This window comes from Rhea americana, unplaced genomic scaffold, assembly GCF_003343005.1.
Source record: "Rhea americana isolate MKP2758 unplaced genomic scaffold, rheAme1 scaffold_2, whole genome shotgun sequence".
NCBI lineage: Eukaryota > Metazoa > Chordata > Aves > Rheiformes > Rheidae > Rhea > Rhea americana.
The window spans coordinates 4,473,171-4,495,829 of record NW_028186149.1 but is presented as its reverse complement, the minus strand read 5'-3'; the positions used below and the strand labels follow the sequence as shown (position 1 = coordinate 4,495,829).

The 22,659-nt window shown below is 36.0% G+C and overlaps 1 protein-coding gene across 2 annotated transcripts in view; it reads left to right on the top strand.

Moving 5' to 3' along the window:
* Positions 1-6: 6 nt before the first annotated feature.
* The window catches only part of MINDY2 (MINDY lysine 48 deubiquitinase 2), a 35,667-nt gene continuing 13,014 nt past the window's right edge, over positions 7-22,659 (top strand). The window contains exons 1-6 of one of the 2 annotated variants that reach the window (XM_085303339.1): positions 7-145; positions 8,400-8,457; positions 9,666-9,730; positions 16,556-16,714; positions 17,518-17,620; positions 19,654-19,796. In XM_085303339.1, coding sequence (XP_085159465.1) covers positions 119-145; positions 8,400-8,457; positions 9,666-9,730; positions 16,556-16,714; positions 17,518-17,620; positions 19,654-19,796 — 555 coding nt within the window. In that variant the 5' untranslated portion in view covers positions 7-118. Of the gene's footprint in view, positions 146-2,318; positions 2,378-8,399; positions 8,458-9,665; positions 9,731-16,555; positions 16,715-17,517; positions 17,621-19,653; positions 19,797-22,659 lie in introns of those variants that run through there. The other variant, XM_085303338.1, reaches the window with a different exon arrangement.

The window sequence follows — 22,659 nt, the reverse complement described above, 5'->3', positions numbered from 1 at the left end:
CTCCAAGGAGCGCTTCCCGGGCCAGTCGGTCTACCACATCAAGTGGGTGCGCTGGAAGGAGGAGAACACGCCCGTCATCACCCAGAACGAGAACGGCCCCTGCCCCTTGCTGGCCATCATGAACGTGCTGCTCCTGGCCTGGAAGGTACCGCGCGCGCGGGCGCAGCAGCGCGGGCGCGTAACGCGGCGCTGGGGGCGGCGCTGGAGGACGCACACTTACCTCTGCTGTTAAATCGCATGCMGGCGACTCGAAAACAAATAGTAGCTTGTAGCGTGGCTAGTGTGTTACTGAGATACTGCTGTCGCGTACAGCTTTACTTTGCTGTCGCCCTTTAAAACAGAAACCTACAGCCAGGCGATGCTCTGCCGAGCGAGGTGTTGTCTGTGGCTGCGTGCAGGTTTCTGGTGAATAAGGTTTCTATTTATAGGGGGGAAAAGCAGGAGCAGTGTTTTGAGAAAACAGGTTATATAATTACACGTGGGCAGAATTTGGCAAAGTACGGATTTGTACAGACAAGTGCCTACACGGTGGCAATGCACCTGTACTGTTATGCACTGTACAYTGCATTTGGAAGTAATTAGTAAGTCAGGTCGTGGCTGAGTACAGCTTTGAGACCTGGAAGTTTTTTGTGTTCTWGTAATAGTCTTGGATACTAACTTCCTCTAGTCTTAGAATAATTCTTTTTAACCTCTAAATCTTTAAAATTAGAGGAAGACAACTTAAATATAAAGCACAATATAGCCATTAATGTTTATAAGAAGTACATCGAGGGGAGAGGACCTACTAGGTTGTGATGCACTACAAAACAAGAAAGGTTTCCCARGAAATGCTAATAATTCATCCCCAAAGGATAGGTGAGATAGTAGAATGATGCTTTAGAGTAGGAAAGCTCTGTGAAAATAGTTTTCCATTGTATTATCCAGGGAGAGAGATTTGATAATGGAAGAGTAGATGGCTGTTCATAGGTGTGACAGGTGACGTGGAAAAAGATCAAAAAGAAGAAAAAGAGCATATTTCAGGGGTATACACCTCAGGCTTTGAAGTCAAGGTATTTTGCAAACCTTACTGTGAAATTAATTACCTACTTCAGTGTTAGAAACATTGAGATGTGTACTCACAGAGCTTAGCTAATGAAAGCAAGCCAGTTTGGGAGTGCAGGGAAGGGTGCAAGTGTTTGATATTGTACCTGTACGATACCACGTAAAATTTGTGTTGCATTCTGTATGTGTTTGACCTCAGGAAATATGTTTATAGACTTTTTCAAGCATAAAAAGGTTTTACTTTTCATTAGGAAGATGCAGGGAAAAAGTGTTTTGAATTTTTGGTATTTAGTTGAACAGCACCTGAAAGAGCAACCCAGCAAACAGAGGAATGTTCCCTTAGAGGGGRAAAAAAAGGGGGGGGGGCTTTTAAAATTGAACTGGAGAGCAGACATTCCAACAGTCGAGTTTTACAAGCAGTGCTTGCTTCTTGCAAGTCCATCTTTTGTTCTTTTTCAAATGGAAATAGAACACAGTAGCTGTTTTCAATGGAAGGTATTTTTCCAGACAATTATTGACCTTGTTTTTGACTTGAGTAGAATAGTTCGTATTATCAGGAATTATCAGGAAGCTGTGGCATTTGTAGTAGATACTTAGACATCAGTAAAAGCAGTACAGGGAGGCTGGTTGTGATTTTAAGCTACTGTGTTATGTAGGTTCTGTCTAGCTCAAGTGAGTGCAAAGGCCTTTTTAGATTTTGGTATTTAACATGTGCTTTCTGTGCTTCCTCTTTAATGTCTAAGGATGAGTGCAGGGCCTTGGAGAACTGGTTCTGTTACTGCTGTGTAGTGTTGCTTTTAAAGAAATGGCTATTTCCAGGATTTTTCCGTTTTAACTCTTCCTTTAATGAAAGGATACAAATGAAATGGAATTGTCCTTGTTGTTTGCACTGAGTTCTTGAGAGAGTTTTGTTCCTTAGCATTCTTATTCTTCTGCTCTCCTTCATCCAGAGTTTTAACTGACATTCTGCTTTGATCGAGTATTATGATGTTAGTGAGAATTAATGTGACACCTGCTTTTGTAAGTTAGTAGAAAATCAAAATGCCTCTTTGGAGTGCCCTAGTATTTCTTGTTACTAGAATTACAGAAAAGGGTTTTCCTGCTAGCTGGTTATATATTGCCCCTGCCTATATTTTGATTCTCCTAATTAGTGCCTCTCCAAATTAGCCTTTCTTTTCCCCAGTCAAGAACAATGTTGGCATTGTTTGGAGTGGCAAGCTTATTGGCAGCTCATCTGTACATCACTGGCAGTAGCCAGCTGCGTGCCAAGGCTGAGGATGGACATCCACATTCCTCTCACCTCTCCTGAACCAAGATGAACACTAGATTGGGTCAGGTAATTTTAATTTGGGAACAAGGGAGCAGACCAAGAGATGAAAATAGATAAAACCAGAATGAGAATACCACAGTGTGCATTAGGTGATTAAAAGCTACATGGTGGGGGGGGAGAAACACTGGAACAAAAAGATAATAAGCAATAAATATGTAGTAGAGAGTAAACAGGTGAACACTTGCACTTGGCCTGTTTTTCCTGTATCAAGCACCAGTCTTCCTTTTCAGAACTCTGTCCYCTCAAGGTTGAGGGTTTTAGTCATGCTGTAGGTAAATATGGTCTCAAATGACTTCAGATAGCATGTGCAAGCACTCAAAATATTGAGGTTACAGTATTAGCTTTCAGACTTTCAAACATGGATCCCTTTGGATGTCAGATTTTGTATTTCGCTTATCCCAGGACTGCAGTGATAGTTTTGAGGTCCAGCACTGTGTGCAAGCTGTGCTTGAGTAGCAACCTAGGTTGAGTTCGTGTACTTGTTTGTGACAAGTGGCATGTAATCATTTTCTTTAAAACCAAAGACCTTATTTGCCGCTTCTCAGGTATAAACCATCCAGAGAGTACGTAAGCCATAGACAAAGAAACATTTTTGTGTTTAATGTTAAGAACACAGCTTAACATTTGGGTATATTAAGGAGGACTCAACTTTTCAGATGCTTCAGCACCTTAAATTATAAGCTTCTTACTTCTGTACTAACAGTTTTGTAATCTCTTGTTCGTGTGTTCCCATTGTCCTTCTTCAAAACAGGTAAGGTTGGGGTTTTGGTTGGTTTACTTGTTTTTTTTGCATCAATCTTTCTAAACTTGGTGAGGACTATGGGTATTTTACTTGCTTACAGGATTGCAATAACAGGTACTTCAAGTAAATGTGCCATATAGTCAAGATGTTTCTTTCTAGTGGCTCTGAAAATCTTGTTCATTAGTTCAGCAGGATTGTTCTCTATTCCTAGTTATTATTCAGTTTTTATTTTGTCTTTGGGAAGTGTTTTTAAGATCAGATTTAAGATCTCTAGTTAGGATACAGGTATAAAGATTACTTTAAAATACCTGATTCTTTTAGTATGCTGCATCCATATGTTCTTATCTGTGGAATATTGCTGAAGCAGCACTTGGCTTTTTTGAAAATCTGAAGTAGCACGCATAGGGACTATTCAATAGTACCAGTTTTTTGGAACTAATAAAGCTGTTTAGCCTGCTACCTCTCTCTTTGAAAGAAAGTTTGCACTTTTAACTTTGAGGTAGCAGGTTGAATGTGTAAAACCTGCAAAAAGAGTATGATACTGAGTTGAGAAAATAGCTGTTGTACTAAATGACATAGTAACCATTTAGGCTTCTCTTATGGAAATGGGGGGAAAAAAAAGAGAGAGAGAGTATTGAAACAGACCTTAAACACATATGCAGAAATRTGGGTTGTCTGTTGTGATGTAGAGTAGCTTAGCACTGTGTCTTTAAGCTTTTTTAAATCTGCAAACTCTTCAGGTTTTCAGCAAAGCTATGGCTCACTACATAGTTAAGTTTAGCAATGTAGAGCTTGCTTTTCAAGGTATCTCTGTGATCTTTGTTAAATGTAGTCTGTGCACCACTTTCTGATACATGTTTGCATAGCATTAAGCTTCTCCCCCCCTTTTTTTTTTATGGGGAGAAATGGCCCTTCTCAGGAGGTATTCTGTGGTAATACGTGGATCAGGTGCTAAAGCTTAACAGATGTGCCAAGTAACTCTGATCTGTGTTTATTTGGCAGGATATAATGTCATGTAGCCAAAACAATCTGTGAACCAAAGCTAACTGCAAAGAAGCTAGTATCTGAAATAGCCAGAGAACACAGAAGCAAATCATTTTGAAGCAGGAGATAAGTCAAAAGGAAAACATAATGTAATATGAAATTAAATAACAGTAATATTAATAGCATTTTGAAAAATTAATGCATATGGCATATCTTGTGCTAACAGGTTCTTATGTAGCAGAATAATCCTACCAGTGCATTTGACAGCATGTTTGAAAGTTTTTGCAAATCATAGTCCTCCCAACAAACTGARGGGTTTTGGGAGCTATGTTCTCTATATGCTCTAGTTCTAATAAAATGACAGTAACTTTTGGAATTGTAAGCATTACTTATTTGGGCAATTGTGACAATTATGTAAGTAAGTGTTATATAACCATAAAGGTTTAAATATATCCAAACGGAGGTGCAGAGAAGAGGTTAAGTTAAAAACAAAACAAAACAAACRAACAAACAAAAAAACCCTTGCTAGTTTGAAGTTTTAGGCCCTTGTAAGAACAGCCTCTTTTTTCAGAAGAGCTGAGTACAGCATAGACCTGCTGATATCCATTTAATTTGTCAAAGGCCTCAGTGAGAGTACGTAGTTTGAGATAGAACATTGGCCATTTACATATAGTCTGTTTTTTTTTCTTTTTACTGATTTAAACCTTCTTATGGACAGAATTCACACCAGTTGCTTGGATGAACTCACTCAGCCTCTGAAGGTGAGTTAGCGGTGAGCTTCTGATGAGTGCTCAGGAAAGGCCTTGGCAGCCTGCCTTCCTTTGTATGTGAGATGGATTGATCTTAAAAATGATGGCCCTGTAGTTGTGCGTTTTCCAGAGTAGGAAGCCTGATCTAAGTGACTGAAGGAAACCTGTTTTAGGAGTTGAGGGAAGGTTAYTGTGTGACCGCACATGCTATCTGTTGATGTTTATGAAGCTATTTCTGCAAGGACAAGAGATGTGTATGTTTGCAGGGAGTTTTGTCTTTTTGTAGAAGCAGGTTGAAGCTCCCCTTTTCTTTTTCAGAACACTGAATTAAGGGGAGTTGCATGTTTCAGACACACATGTTCTGAGGCTATAGATAGTATGCCATTAACAATTTTTAGAGTCCCTTTCTATATGCATTGTATTTTCAGAAGTATTTTCAATGCAAGAGTATATCTCTCTGAAACCTACTGATAAAAGTTTTCTCCCTCTAAAATTGTTATGAACAGCAGCAGGYTTTATTGCTGTTACATTGTTTTCTTACTTCTGATGATTCATATGGAGAATGAGTATGGCTCTGTATGATTTTTTTTCCTTTTCCCTTACGTTATAAGAGTGTTTTTGTTTTGTTGGTATGTTTCTTTTAGCATAAGTACTCATAACGAGCACTTGAAGTTAGAAAATGCCATGTTGTCTATATGTCCTTAATTCAGTTTTGTTCAGAAGTGCTTTTGTCTGTGATGGAACCCTGTTAGCCCTCTTTAAAGACGGGATCAACTTTCCATGAAACATGCCTGCTCTGAGATTAGGCAATGAAGCAATTCATTGATTTTGTTCATCATTTAATTAAGGGGTTAGTTTTGAGATTTAGCTTGTTAAAACATCCAGCTGTAAGAGATTCTGCAGATACCAGTAAAATTCATTTACTTTGATACTCCATTCTTTTTTWAAAAAAATGCTAAGCATTACAGTTGTGAGGAAAATTCAGATTCTTAGCCAGTGATACAAATGATATCTCCCTTAGTCCATAAATTCTGAAACATTAACATGTTTATGCTGGAGGAGTGTAGTGCTGAAATACACATAACCGTATAATTGGGCATTTTGGCTGCCATTTGTAATGAAAGCATAGTGCACAACAGAGATCCCTGAGTAATGCTGGYTGAGCTGATATATATGTTAAAAAAACAAGAACAAAACCCTAGCTTCAGTCCTGGAAGAAGCGTTGCAGTAGTCCTGCTGTGAGTGAGGTAGCATGCTAATTTTCTTCCATGCTACGACCGTGCATCTGTACTGCTTCAGGTCCCAGAACCACTTCAGGCATAAGTAATTTAAGTACTTCTATTCTRTGCTGTTACATTGGTAGGCCTTAGGAGCAGTGCTGACCAGACAGAAGGAACTCGGATGTGCACAGCTAATGGTTGCCCAGGCTGACATGCTGCCAGTTCAGAAATCCAGTCTCAGACTGAACAGGACTTAAGATTTAAAAAGCTATCTACATGGCACAATATTTTTGTATTTATGTGCATACTCTGTATGGACTTTTTTGGACAGTATCAAAGATTCTGAAAACTGTTAGTGTATAGAGCGTTAGTGAAACTTAGAGAAACTTTGGGAAGAGGTTAAGAAATTTTSTAAGTAACAATCAGCTGTAGCTCGTTTAAAATATTCTGAAAAATTCATATGCCAATGCATATGTTTTGTTTTTTTTCTTGTTTAATTCAAATAATTTTAAGTTGTTTTGTAAGCAGTAAACTAATTAAGTCTTACAAATTTATGTCCTGCTTCACTAACAATTTATATCCCCTCAACCTTCTACTTCTACTACCCTTATATGATCATTTCTTTCATTACCCACCAGCTTCTTTATATAGCCCCCATCAACAGGCAGCGTGTACTGTTGGCTGTTTCTGGCCTAGGTTTGGGCAGACTGTTTAGCCAGTGTGTAGATAACTATTGAGATAACAGAGTAGCTTTTCCTCCCAAGGCAATAYTAGCTTGAGTCTCTTTCTTCTTCCAGATTTAATGAACCTTGTCAGAAACGCATATGTTTAAGACATTTGCCTTTGTCAAGTATGATTAAAATTGTCCATGAGCTACACTATTGTTAACCCAGTCAAACCCCTCTCTTTTTCAAGAAAGTGATTAAAATAACTTAGGTTTCAGATTGGGAAGGAAGCCCTATCAAACACAATGTGAACAATGTAATCTGTGGGTATACTGTATTTTTGAATTTGGGATGCTGCATCAAAAACCTTTATTTGTATTGTTCTTCTATCTCACCCCCTTTTACTTCCTCTTTCTTCTCCACACTCAGCAAAGTAGTTGGACATTATTAAAGCTTAACCATGAATTAATGATTTCACATTCTGCTTTCCTGTGTGTGTGTGTCAAGGAGAACATCATCAGTGTTGAGGAACTTGATAATTCCTCATACTCAAAATAAACACTTGTCTTTCTGTTGTAAGATGTTGAAATAGATATAGGATAGGAAAGAAGATGAAAAACTGAAGAGAAAGACAAATTCTAGAAAAGTGAGGTGTGYATTTATGTAATGGAAAATTAATCATTTACAGTTAAAGACAGTGCTTTTGCATTGTTCCTTCAGATTGGCAGAAGCATGGCTTTGTGTGTGTTTGGTGTTACAAGGGCTTTGTACTTCAGCTATTGCTAGAGCTGTTGCAGGGATATATATATATAGAGAGAGAAAGAGAGGTATTTGTATATGTACATTTGTATACATATAAATGGGATTGAGCAACCAAAACATTTGCCTGAGGAGTGGATGGAGAGGATAAATGTATGAGATGTGTGTGGCCCTTGCTGCTGCCCAGGGGTTTGGTTTCACCAGGTGATGCCGATGGGAATAGGTCAGGGGAGCGGAAGCTCCATCGCTGAGGTCTGGGTGTCCAGCCTCTCTTGTGTGGAGTTAAACCGAACCCTTGAAAGGTGAATGTGGGACACTTGGATGGGGAGACAGAAGGAGCTTCAGTCAGCCTCCCCAGGGTGAGGTTGCTTCCTTTTAGCTGTTTGAGTCTTGGGTTCCCAGTCTCAGCAGCTGTTGCCACCAGGTTCTCCTCTTGTCTGTTCACAGCAACTTTTGAGTTGACAGGCAGTTAAGAAATACAGTGAACTCAAGGTGCCAAAAACCTTGAGTGAAGCTTTCTTAATTAARTGTAGCTACGGTTCTCTGCCTCCTCATCCTGGGTGTTTGCAGCTGAGCTGATAAGGGGAGAGCAGTATGAACTCCTGTGAGATCAAAGGAGATGCTGCTGATGTGTTTTGGTAGGAGATGGGAGCCCAGCCTGCATGTGGMAGGGGAGGAGAGAGACAGAAAGCACTATTGTGTGTGGTTTCACTAAGAACCAAAATGACTTCTTGAATTTCTTCTCTTAGCTCTTTAGAGGCCTCAGGAAGGTTCTCAGTCCCAGTAGGTAATGTTGTTATAAACTGGAGCGCCAAACGTGATCAGACTTCAGTCCGGAAAYACAGTGTAGAAAGTATTAATTAAGTGTTGTTTTGAAATTATAAAGACAATATTCTTTTCCTTTCACAGATTAAGCTGCCTCCAATGATGGAAATCATAACGGCTGAACAGCTGATGGAATATTTAGGTTTGTAATTATTGATGATAGATAGTTTCTCAAATTCAGTTATGTATTATRCTTACTAGTAAATAGTATTATTTAAGAATTGTGTTGCTTTTTTTTTAATTCAGCTTTATTTGAATTCATACTTCAAGAAAAYCACTGCATGGTGTGCAGTACCTTAAGCTTTTCTTTAACAGTCTCTAAAACTGCAGTGTATTGCTTTCCTAGTGATGCAGGTAGTATGGTTTAGTACACCAACACATTGTCAGACATTGACTTATTCATGTCTCTTAAAATGTTGTTCTGTGTCACAGAATGTAGTAATTCAGTTGTGCTTTTTAATTATCTGCACTAACTCCACCCCTTGGTAGTATGACCTAATTAAAATAACAGGAAAAATGAATGTAGTCGTCTCAGTGGATGGGCGTGTCTCATTTGCAGGCCACTCTGTTATCAGATTGTCTTTGGCAAACCTGCAGCTGCTTCCAACTAACAGGTCTAACTTTGATAGCCCAGAATGATCCAAATGTTAGAAGTGCAGTTGCGACAACCTTAAACTATATACACCACAGTTCTTTCCCTTTATAGCCCAATAAAATCAAAATGTTTGAGCTTTATGTACTAATTTTTTTCTGGTTTCTTAAGCAAGAGAGAAACTTGAAATAGTTTCTTTCTTTCTGCTTACAAAAAGTATATGACCAAATTTTTCAGTGTTAGAAAATAGTTAATTACCTAACCTCAAATGTCTTAACTGCAGTATGTCCTCTAAGAAAACTCACTGCCTGTGTCTAAACGTTTCTTCTAAACTGTATTGACAGTGTAATACTGTCTGAACTCACTCCATAATCACAGTTATTTAAATGTGTGTACTGTCTGTTTTGAAGGCATGTATTGGCTTCTGGAGTTTTCATAGTAACTTTAATTTCAAAATTGTTTCTCACACTGTTTAGGTTCCTATTCAGTTAACATGCTTTGCAATTACTGAGTATCTCTCTTAAAACTTAAGAAGAATAAAACTAGTTTTTATTCCTTAATAAGATCTTAGTACTTTTTTATATTCACTATTTTATTCTGCCCTGTGATTTTAATACAAGCTCTAAAACAATGGGATCTCACTAATTTAATAGACGACTTAAATGCTTGCATTTATCATCACAATAATCTTCAGTCAGAAGTGTTCATAGAAATATCAAAACTTTGAGCATAAAATAATTTTATTTTTACTTTTTTAGGAGATTATATTCTTGATGCAAAACCTAAAGAGATATCTGAAATTCAGCGTCTAAATTATGAGCAGGTAAGAAGTTGCTCCTAAAAGTAGTTGCTTTTGTCTGACAGAACTAAACATTTTCTTTATTTCTGATCTAACTAACTGTAGTTATTTTCTTTATTTTTCATTTTGAGACTTATCATAGAGTATGATTTTTATAAATATTTCCTGTTAATGAAGAAAACTTTAATATCTATCAAGACAAGAAATGATTTTTGGCCTGCAATAAGTGTAGTGAAAGACTCTTATATTTACTTTGAAGTACTTTGTCATTTTAGTTAAAAAAAAAATATATATATGTATATATCCCTGAAGTATTGATAATTAGTTCTGTATTCTAAAATCTGAGTCAGCAAAACAGCATGTGTTTTATTTATAAGTATGAAAAAATTATTTTGTACTGCTATAGACAGATCACAGATGTAGTACAGAAAATCTTAAAATCTATGAAGAGTATTTTTAAACATTTATATATAGAGATACATTTAATGTAAGTCACATGAGGGAAGCAAAGAGTAGCTACATGGTAAATTCGGACTGATATTGTTTACTTCATACTATGATAATACTTTGCTCTGAATTTGCCAAAACAGGAGGTGAGGGGAAAAGAAAGAAAGAGAGAGAATAGGTTTACTGAAAGTTCTGCCAGGATTTTGAACCAGCATCTTGAGAAGGGGCCACAGTAAAGTGATTGAGGAAGGCTGAGGGCAAGTGGATGGCTTCCAGAAACTTTTTTTATTCCGCCAAAGTCCTGTAGAACACTGTTGCAGTATTTTATCTAGGGCTTGCAACTACTAATCAGTGGATCTGTTTCTGTTATCGCATCATTACAGTGAGAGACTTAAAGAAGGGGTTTTATGGTTTACCTGATGTTTTTTAGACCAAAAAGTACCTTCTCTGTTATGTTACATAGGATCATGGATAGATGATTCAAGTTGAAAGAGATCTCAGGAGGCCCCTAGTTCAGCTTCCTGCTCAGAGCAAGGTCAGCTGTGAGGTCAAAGTTACTCAGGGCTTTATTCAATCTGGTTTTGATCTTTCACACTTCTTAAAGAATGTGTCTTAGCTGCTGTATATATTGATTCTGGGAGAGTCCTAAATGCCAGTGATAAATAGGAGGTTCTACCAAGCGTACCACAGACTTCTGAGAATAGCTTGTTAAAAGGTCCTGGCTGTGCAACTGGAAATGTAAAAGAAGAAAATAATKTGAAAATAATTATAATTTCATACTAGAATTGAAGAACTGGTAGCATACTGAGGAAGTATAACGTGGAAGTCTACATGGAGGTATGCCAGGGCAGCTGCTCTTAGAAATCTGTTCTTCTGCGTTTTCTAGGATAATTCTTTCTGTGATCCCTGATAGACTTCCACTGAAGACATAAACTGAGAAAGACAGACATCTCTGTTTTTGTGTAGTGACAAGGAAAACAGGCTGATTTCATATTATGACCAGCCATACCATTTGAACTGACCGCTACTTTTATTTTACGACAAAATTCTTTCTGTGTTTAAAGAAAAAAAATGCTATTGATTTTCGAAAGTATTGATGTAGTATATAGAATCTTGGGGCAAATTTTTCAAGCTCTGTCTGTGGTCATGGCTGATTCTTTTTGACTACTTATAATAAATTCAATTTTATAATGAAATTCACTTTTTTCATAAGTGTTTTTTTTTTTTTTTTTTTTTTTTTTTNGGTCCTCTTTCTTATTCCCATTCAGTTTCAGAAACCCAACAAGATCAGTTTTTTTTTTTTTTTTTTGGTCCTCTTTCTTATTCCCATTCAGTTTCAGAAACCCAACAAGATCAGGTATCTTGGAAGAATTGAAATTAAAAGGAGTTTGAATGTARATTCTTTAAGAATCATCCAAAATGGGATTTGTATCATTCTGTGAATTCGTCATGTAATAACTGAATTAGCTATAATCTTCTGAAACATAGCAGTTTTTAATTTTATTGGGGAAAATATAGCTATAATCCACTTTCAGGAGGCTGAAGAAATCATACCCCTCATTAAAGTACAACCTCAATGGCTTTCTTGCGCTCAAATAAATGGGCTTGCTATGTAAATGTTACAGCTATTCTTCTTAAGTATTTAATCATGCAGTGTTAAAGAAATCTCCCATTCTAGGAATGTTCTAGATGCAGCAGTAATAGTATGGGAGGGGAGAAATTAATTAGACAACTGAATTTTGTAAAATTCTAGTATTCAGAAGCACTGGAACTACACCTTGGTGTTGATCRTAATTTTGTGTTTGTCTTGTCATACAATTAATACTCTTTCAGTGGCCAAAACTAAGCATTTTATTATTAACATACAATAAATTCAAGTACATTTTCGGGGTTTCTGGATTTGTAATACCCGATTTTTTTTTTTTTTTTTTTTTTTTTTTTTTTTTAGGATAAAAACATTGTGACATGGTACTCTTACTGATAATTGTTCTAACTGTGACTTTCTTTTCTACTGATAACATACTTGAAGGTTTTAATTAAGTATTTGAATGAAAGTTGTATAAAAGACGGCACAAGCTTTAGAACAAGAGCTTTGCATATTTATATTCTCATTTACTTGCACTTTTATTATTATTATTTTTTAAGAATCTTGTTGCTTTAAAAGGGGGAAGAATAGCCAAAATAGAAATGATACTGTTCAAATTGCAGTGAGAAACTTTTGCAGTTTTCTGGACAACTTGATGTATTCCTGCTATGTTTACAAAGTAAACTTATTTGTTTAGCAATGCAACTGCTTGCCGTATGAGGTATGGTCTGAAGTGTGTGGATGACTGGTGTTGATTTTTCACAAGCTTCTTCATGTTCATTTAGCAGAGTGGGAGTACAGTATTGCTGCTTCCAAAACAACTCTGATAGTTTTTGTATTTGGTCCCTACTAGGCATCTGGTCCCTACTAACTAAATGCAGTTAAAAAATAAGGTAGTTTTGCTGTTATGATTTAAAAAAAGAGAGAGAGAAGAAAAAGAAAGAAAGAAATCTGAGCCTGATCTGGAGACTTGCTTACAAATCTTGCTAAATTTTAAATCTTGTGACATAGGAATGAAGCAATATGTAGTTATGTAGTCTGAACTGTTGCTTTTCTGGTAATAGAAACTTTATGCAATAGTGCAGTACAGGGCTATGAATAATACCTTATTCCTAACCAACTCTCTCATGTGCAGATGCTGGATAATACTCATGGCAGTGTTTTACAGCATGCCTTATGCTTTGTATGGTACTTCATAAACTTCCATATAAGCTTCAAATCTTCAGAGATTTCAAATATTCTTTCAGGTTTAAATCTCCTAAGTCTATAAGCAGATATACTTCCTTGATGCCTACTTCAGGAGTTTTCAGAAGTTTTTGTAGGTCAGATCACTTTATAAAAGATAACTGTTGATACCCTTTATGTTAATGTTACCTAAGTCTTGTAATTTGCACAAAATTTTGTCTTCAACACTTACTGAACTTACATGAAGCAGAAACAATATTTTTTTTCTGTAGAAAAAGCCTATTAAATTCAAACACTCAGACGGATTCTTTACCTAAGCAGAGCTGGATACTGACTGAGGCTTCTGTGGCAGAAGCCTGGCCTCATATAATGCAAAAGTCAGGTTTATTTTGAATGATGTAAAAGATGGCAGTAAGCATGAAAATCAGATAGCAGTAAAGACAGTCTGATACCATTCAAGAGAAAATATGTTTATACTCAGTTCTACTGCATAYTTGTTCCTGAGATTGAACAGTGTAATCTAGCTAATGTTACAGAGGGTGTGGGTGYGGAGGCACAGCAGTCTGCTGATCTCAGCTACGTGATCTTCACAGCAGGAAGATGAACCGTGCTGCCATGGCTGGACTTATAATGGTACCTGAGCTAAGTGTTTAAAGCAAACCAAATTACAGTTGCAGAATGACTGTCATTTGAAAGTATGTGAAGTGTTCCATGAGAGGCTATTCACTGTTACTGTAAAATGGAAGCTGTGGCTTTTATTGCCTTTGTCGATAAGGCAGTGTAAAGCTTTTTTTTTTCTTTTTCTTTTTCTTTTTTTTTTTTTTTTTTTTTTTTTTTTTTTACAAGTATGAGCATATCTGAGTTGGAAAAATAAGCAGTGTTCCTGTTTTTGTATGTTGCATATCACTAAGAAGAGTTGCTTAATTACTTGGGTTAAAATGTTGCAGTTGATGAACATGAAACTTTTGCTGTATGTGTTAATGAAGCCATGCTGTTGTATGTCTAAAGTATTGTGCAAAGGTTTGTAGGCTAGGCTGTTTTACATACGTATGCTTATACAATTTCTGCATACATGTTTTGTTTTGGAATACTATCACATGCTGAGAGACGCCAAAAAAAATTCTTCCAAGATCTAGGTAATTCTCATCTTTCTAGCAGATGTAAAACCGTGCTTAAAAAATGGATCTTGAAGTATTGAATGATGTAGCTTTACTTAGTAGTCAGTGTCCGATGTTTTGGTCTATACATTCTTCAGAATACTGAGTTACAAGGAGCGTAGACCAACGACTTAAAAATAGCAAGGTCTGACTTGCATTCTRGTATACAGGGTTGTGCTGGCATTCTACTTCCGTCTACTCTATCTGTTCATTCTCCCATTAATATGTTGCAGAAATGCATATTCAACTTAATGTATTGGTTATGTTGTTGATCAAATTCTTTAGAACGTTGTTACAATTCAGCAAACTGCTTTTAGTTTGATAAAATAAGTCATCTCTGCATACCTAACCTCTGTGTTGTTAGCCTACCTTTTTAATTTTTTTCCCAGTGCTCATCCTAGAGTCATCCTCACTGCCACTGCTTTTTTCCTCTTACCTTTTTACTTCCATTAATTTGGGTTCTTTTCATTTACTGCCTTGCCTCTACGTTGTCTTCTTTTAATGATAASTGTCTTTAACCTTCAGTGTTTATAGTCTTGATATCATTTGAATCTTTTCTATCTCCTTTCCAATCTGTAGTTCTCTTTTTTTATTTCTGATGCCTTTTTTTCATAATTGTAATGCTGAGTTCCTCTTAAGTAACGTAATATTGCCAAACTAACTAAACAAACAAATAAAAACCCTCAGAGCTTTTCTGGATCTTTTGCAAATACTGCAGATACTTTCTGATGATGTTCTATGTGGACTCTTCACACCTGGTGGAAAATACTTTCTTACATATCAACACATTTATTTTATCACTCTGAGTTTTGGTTCAAGAGAACTGTCTCACAAAGCACTTTTTCGTAGGCTTATCTTCTCTTTGCTTTATTGGATCTTCGTAACTTGATAATTCCCCTTAGAATTATATTGGGAACACCAAAAAGTGTTACTTTCATGACGTGTTTTCCTAGTGGAATCTACAGGTTATTTAAGGATATATCCAAAATAAAATAGCAGAACTTTATGAAACAACAACAACAAAAAAAATCAAGTTCTTTCATATTCAGTCAAAACTATAAGATAGATAGGCAGGCCACTTGTATGCCATAATTATTCACTTTCTTTTTTTTTTTCTTAAACTGATAAACTCTTGAATTAGAATTGGGAAGTAGAATTGGATAGTGCATCTTTAGGTGTGCAGAGTAAGAAACAGTCAGATACAACTGATTTGAGGGAGTTCTAAACATTAGAATTCTTATTTTGTAGATCTTTCCTGGCACAGCGAGGAGAATTATCATAATGCTTATGACAGCACTCAAGCTGCAGGCCTGACATCAGCCTGTGAGAGCAAAAAAAATGCACTTTGAGATTGGGAATTGATGACTAGGACGTTTGAGATGAAGCAGTAGCAACCTATGCTATTATGACTCATATTATATTTGCTTGTAGTGGCCTATTTCTGCTTCTACAAATAAGTAGAAATAGACTAAGGAAGGYTGATCTTTGATCCTATCAAAATAAGTATTAGAAAAATCAAGTCACTTATATATTATGGAGGTCTTAGTTATGTGAAGAGCTGAGGGGAGTGATGTGAATGTACCAGCTTTTAATATCTTTTCATGGGCTTGTGGGAAGAAAAAAAGATGGTGTTTCTGATTCATATCGGCTTGTTTTATCATCTTATTTTGCCTATCTAACTCTTTTATGCCTGGGGGATGCGTTTCCTAAATAGGACCTTCAAATTGCTAGTCAGAATTGGAACATTCTTTTGCAGGATTTGCCTTATTGTGTAAACTGGAAATTCGTAGGCTACATATCTATATACGTGCAAAAGAGGTCTAGGCAGCAATATGCATGTATGTGAAGATACTTCAGGAAAGAATATTTTAGGTGCAAACTAAGTTACTGGAACATCTAAATACTTCATGAATTTCAGTTTCTCAGCAGCATATATGTACTTGAAAATTAAGTCCCTCTGAAGATTGTATCGCAGTCACTGTTTTGAAGACTTAAGCTGTGTCTTTTTTGTGTCCTTGTATCAAATTTGGCTTACCAGCTTCAGTATAGATCAATAATAAATATGGACTCGATCAGTTAAGCATGTTTTATTTAACAAATGCATGTAAAAAAAACATACAGTTTTTGGTCTGTTACTGGTGCCTTCATGTACTGTGATGCAAGCAGCAGTAATACTTCATTCCAAGTAAGTATTCTATACAGAAATATAGTTCAATAGTGTTGTATTTAAATGTGCACTTACTTTGTAATACACCTTGAATAATGTGAATATGCACTGGAACAATTGTTTAGCTAATCTGCCCTTTTGTAAGTTTGGGGGTTGTTTTATTGTGTTTTATTGTGTTTTAATATTTATATATATTAAAAAATATATAAATGCTGAATTGATGAATGCTATATGATAAAAGAGAGTAGCCACCAAGTGTTCACAGTTGTGTTTAGTCACCTRTATTTTTTGTTTGTTTCTGCTGTCAGAATATGAGTGATGCAATGGCAATTCTACATAAGTTACAGACAGGCCTGGATGTGAATGTGAAGTTCACAGGTGTGCGAGTATTTGAATACACACCTGAATGCATAGTGTTTGATCTTCTTGATATCCCTTTGTACCATGGCTGGTTAGTGGACCCTCAGGTAACTTATTTTTTCAATAATAATATAAACGAAATTATTCTGGTTTTTGTTTTTCTGAAGATGTTTCAGATTCTTATTAATTTTAATTGAAGCTGGGTAGATTTGAGTCAGTAATAATGAACGTGGTAATGGGTTTTCATAATCTAGACAGTAAAATTTGAATTTTTATGTATTTATTTATTTTTAAGTGCAGCAACTTTGCAGAGACTAGATTTTTAGTCAAGCTTAGATTGAAAATATTACTCTGAAATCATGATGGTGCCAATGAGGATTGTTGTTCTGAGGGATGTAGGAAGTTGCCAGATATAGTATAACACTCATTGTTTTTGAAGGCTTATTGGAGAACACTTGACAGGTAGGAACTTAAGGCTACTTTCCTTCCCCCCTTCAGTTACAGCTGACTTTTACCAGTCACTGCTTTGATAACTTGGAGTGTTAGAACCAGTTTGAGAAAACTGCATCTATAACTTGAGCTCAGACACCATGGAGGAAAGTAAAGGAGAAATAAGTAAATAAGTGAAGAGTATTCTTTGTAGAAACTGAGTCCCATTCTCCTCTCTGCAGTTTAGTAATAACTTTTGCTGGTAAGCTTTGGCTTACAGTTTCAAAATGGAATCTGGAACTGCAAAATGTGCAACAGTCTGGGCTAACACTTTTTGGCTATTTATTTTTAGGGGGATAATGTGTTTTCTTTATGGAAAAGCTTTCTTATTTTCCTACAAATAGTTCCAAAAGGCTTACAGTAGTTTTGTGTTCTCCATGAAGATATATTCACTTGTATGTCCTCTTTTCTCCTGCCCCAGGTTGCTGACATTGTAAAAGCAGTTGGTAACTGTAGTTACAATCAGCTAGTGGAGAAGATAATTTCTTGTAAACAGTCAGACAACAGTGAGCTGGTTAGTGAAGGTGGGTATCCTTTTTTCTATGCTTTATCCAAGTATCCAACCTATCAAATCATGTATTTTGTGTGGCGGTCCTGGTGTGTGTTGTCTGCCGTGTAGTAATACAAATGGGATCAACTGGATGAATTGTGTCTACTAAACTCTCTTCCCTGGGAAGGCAGACAGCAATGTACTTTTCTTCTAAACTTCTGTGGTGCAATTTTCAAACCACGGATCAACCTCATTCTCTTGAGTTCTATTATATATACTTAAAAAAAACCTAGAGAATTCTTTTATAAATGATATAGTGGGCAGCATTTAGATTTCACCTTGGCTATGTCTTCATCTCTTACAACTAGAACATAAATTATACACTACATGTAAAGGGAAAAATCAGTAATAATTGGATTGGAAGTGGATATAGCATGTCTAAACAAGAGAAGTTGTCTACAGTGCTAAGGAACTTTCAGCTCATTTCCCCCCTCTCTGAATGTGTTCCTTTAGATCTGTGGTAATAAGGGGGCATTCTTGTAATAGGGAGGGAATAGGACAAAATGTATCACTATTATTTTGTTCAAATTTATATGTAAAGAAGTTGAATGTAGATACAAGCTAAAGAAAAAGAAAACTTCTGTTTGGTTGCTCTGAAGGATTTAGGACTTGGGTTTTGGAGGAATTCTTAGGGTTTTGTTTGCTTGACCTGTCATCCAAATAATAGCTTTTGAGTTATTTTTATTTTGGCCACCTTTATAAGGAGGTAGTTGTTTAGCACCTTCATTGGTGGCATTCAGATGCCACCTTCTTATCCACTGCAGAGAATTAGCAGTCTACTGACAGGGTGTACAGCTGCTGCTGGGGTCAACAGGCAGCCCTTTTTCCAACAGCTGCTATATTAATCTCCTTTTCCTGTGTTTCTTGGCAGCAAACCAACTGTATGTATTGAACAGCATCCATATTCCACCAGCAGCAGTGCAACCATGGCTCTGCAGGTTGAGCTGCAGCTCAGCCCAAAAGCTAACACATAGCCTTCTTGAGGCACACTAAAAGGAATGTGTGCAGTAGCTACTGTTCTCCACAGAAGGAAAATGAGACAAATCAGTGGGGACTCCAGCTTCTGAAGGGTTTTTGGTTTTGCTGTGGTGTGTTAAAAAGTGTGTTGTGATATGTGATGCTATGTTCAATAAATACTGTATTGCTGTTTACTAAACTAGAAATTTATCTTACAAATGAGCCAAGAGACCTCTTCTGTCTCATTGTTTTATAGTTATGGAGGTATTTTGGCTATGTAGATATTAACAAAACTGACAAGTATTAAATATTGTGATTAACATCAAAAGTGATCTCTCTGCATGAGGTTCTCATAGGTGTAAAAATAGCTCAGAAGAGGACAACTGTTTTGTAGCTCTATTTATGGTAAAGGAAACTTCAGTAGTAAGTATAGATTAGTATGAGAAGAGGTTGTATGTTACGGCATTTCTTTATCTGGTCTTTTCCAAGAACAAGAATTTTGTTACAGTTTAGCATGCTTTCTCTTACCACTGTGTGGGGATGTATACTAAATGGCAAGAGTTTCCTTCCATACTCCCTTCCACGGGTGTTTCTGTGACTTAAGTATCTTAAATTTTTTTCTTTCACAATGTAATTATCCACCAGTTCTCCAGAAAGAAGTAAGAGTAGATTGCTGAAATTGCAAGAGTAGACAGATAGACAAATGGTATTTTTGCTTTGCTTTTAAATCATCCTTTTCAGTCAGCCTGTTATATCATTTGCTCCCCCCTTCCATTTTTCGCTCTTTTCTCACCACATTCATCAATTAATAATTAATCAGGAGACATTTTTTGCTACCCATGAATTGCCTGCTAGCAGCATGTTGTGACAAACAATGCCTAAGTCCTGCTTTACTTAAAAGCATTAAGTAAACTATTATAGCAAGCAAACTGTAAAAATGGAATTTACTTTTAACCCCAGCTTAGTAAAACAAAAAAGCATTAATTGGTGAGGCTTTTCCTTTCTTTGTTCTGATGAAAACATGCATAACAGTATGTATTGCTTTTGTAGGATTTGTAGCTGAGCAATTTCTAAATAACACAGCCACACAGTTGACATACCATGGGCTGTGTGAGTTGACTTCAGCTGTCCAAGAGGGAGAGCTTTGTGTGTTCTTCAGAAACAACCATTTTAGCACCATGACCAAATATAAGGTATTTTCAACATCTTTTTGCTGTTGTAGTTTTATTTTTCATTTCAAAGTGAATCTTGTTATGTCATCTATGATTYTATGATTGTTGTTTCCCTGTCCTTAAGTTTACATAAATTATTATTATTATTACTACTGTTACTAAAGGTAGATGTGGTTTATGGTGAATGTAAGGTCTAGAGCAAATGTTACTTGTGAATTATCAATTGATGTTTTAAATATCAGGATCCACTATCATTTGAATGTTATTGTAGCTCCTATCTTTGTTTAATTTACTCCCTGTGTTAACTCCTTATTTGTTTGTATATAATTTACTTAAGTTAGCTTTACTTGCATAAATTTACTTGCAGTGTGTAATTGGTGAGTATAAGGTTAATGGATATATTTAGGTTGTTGCTCCCTAAGGGAGAAAAATTTGTTATATGGGGCCAATAGATGCATAGCTCCATAGATGGATCTTGGTGTTCAAAGAGCAAGCATTTGGAGAAGTTAAGATGAGCTACGTTATTGGCTCCCTTTGTAATATGAGGGAAGAGATTATTTTTGAATTTGAAACTGAGGAAGCAAATGGTGAAAACCGCAAAAGGAATACTCCATGATAGTAGAAGCAGTTGGGAATTTGGTGACTGCTTATGAGACTCCCCACTCCAGGGAGTGGAGAATTGACCTTGGCAAATTTATAATCACTTATGGAGCATCTTTTTTTTTCTAAGACCTTTATTGAGGCGCTAGTTTGCTTTTACATATTTGACAGTTCAGCTGGAAAGGGGCACAGTCAAACTGTCCCTGAAAAGAGGGGAATGATTAAGGAGACAAACTCAAATACTTTTAGGTAGATTTTCATAGCATTATAATGTCAAATCATACCTGTAGTTAGACATTTCTGTCAAACATAGGTATAGTAAGTTTCTACCTTTGTATGTGACACTATTGAAATTTCATTTTGGATAGCTATTATTTAAAAAGCCTTTGATTTTTTTTATGTACATTTATGTTTATAAATAATGCTAATAAAATGCAAGGAAGGGTGTTACTAACATGCACAAATGTGGAAGGACTGCTGTATTTTTTTTTTTTTTTTTAGCCATCTTTTGATTGGAAACTTCATATACTATGAATGATGCTAACCTTTTTGTTTGGTAGTACTAGTCCCTTTTTGCCATCTGTTAATCTTGACTGTCATATGTTTTATCTTTGGCATCTTGAATAACTACTTATAAGCTGAGCTAAAGCTCTGAATGGTTCTGATAAAGGATTATCTCTACAAACAGGTAACATGGTTTTGATAATTTTTTAGAGCACTTCTATGATTCATTTTAAATCCATGTAGAATGATAATCTTCTCTTAAAATAAGTAGAGAGATGGCTAAAATTTCATCTTCCTCCCTTCCCTCCTCCCCCTACCCTATTTAAAAAAAAGATTCAGGAATTTATTGGTATAGGAAGAAAGAGTAAAGTCTGAAGGAATTTATGGCCAAGATGATGATGGTTATATTCCCTGATAATTCTCACTTATGTCACAATTTTAAGACTCACAGTATTGCTTCTTTTCATTTTTCTAAATCTATATCTTGCAATAGTTGTAGTAATGTTTGCCATGAGGACATAAACATTGTTTTATGGTTGCTTTCCTTAAGAAGAAAAATACCAATTTGGTTTTAAAGAGAAAAGTCTAAGTAGAAGTACCGATGGTACCTGGAAGTGCAAGTAACAATTTTCTCAGTTCAGAGGATATTCTAGAGAGAGTACTTTAGCCCTACTGGAAATAATATTTTAAGTGCTTCATTTTGGTACTGCAATTGTAACTTTTAAAATATATATCTAATATTAAATAAAGGACCACAAATGTCACTTGGGCCTTGTGAAATACAAATGCAGAATTTTGCCTATATAAGGTGGACAGTTGAAAATTTTAAAAATGGCATTATTCATCAGATATATTTTAACTGCTCCTAAGTTACTGTTGATTTAATTTTGTCTTTTTGGGAAGTTGCAGACTTCGGAAATGGGAGTTTCAAAATATGGGCCGCTGTTCTTTTGTTTCATAGTCATTATAATGTCCTCACTTATAGTTAGTGTTCAATCTTCAGGTTTTCTACAGAGTTTCAGTTCTTTCAGGGTCTGTCATTTTTAACTAGTATTGTTCACTTTGCCTGGGCTTTCTGGGAGCTATACTTGCATTACAGAATTTGAGATACCAAAAAACTATCTTAATAATAATTCTTAGTTTTAGAAGCTGTATTTGCATTTTTTTTTCCAATAGCTAAATGACTAGGAATCCTTTCTTATCAAGGAAGGTAGAAATGGGCTTGGCTCTGGCTTTTAGCTAAGACTAGCTATCCGAAATCTTTGGACCGCCAGGATACTGATTTGAATGTCAAATGCATTGTTGTCACAGAGTGAAGATCTTTCATCTGCTTTCCTCCTTCCTGTAATGAGATTTAATGTTAGCTCTGCATATTTTTAATGGAGTTTCTTTTTTTGTATCACAGTTCTAGCAGTAGTTGATAGTAGCTCTCTCTGAAGAAAGATCTATCAGTTAGGAAAATGGAGGAGAGTACATAATGCCAGAGAAAATTAAGTTGTACARCCTTTAGGGGAAAAAACTATGCAATCTGTTTGTCCTTCGGTAATATTTCTCTTCCTTCTTTTTCCTCCAAACCAATATATAGAGACATTTAAAAAAAATGATAAAGTTAAGAAAATGAGCATTAATTAAATACTGTACATATATTAAAACATATTTCTGGAAACATTTAAATTTTGGTTAATAGGAATTTGAAAACCAATTAGAATAATACTTGAGCATCCCATGATACCTATGATTGAGTACCTAGTGATGCTAATTAAACTTTGAAGCTTTGATG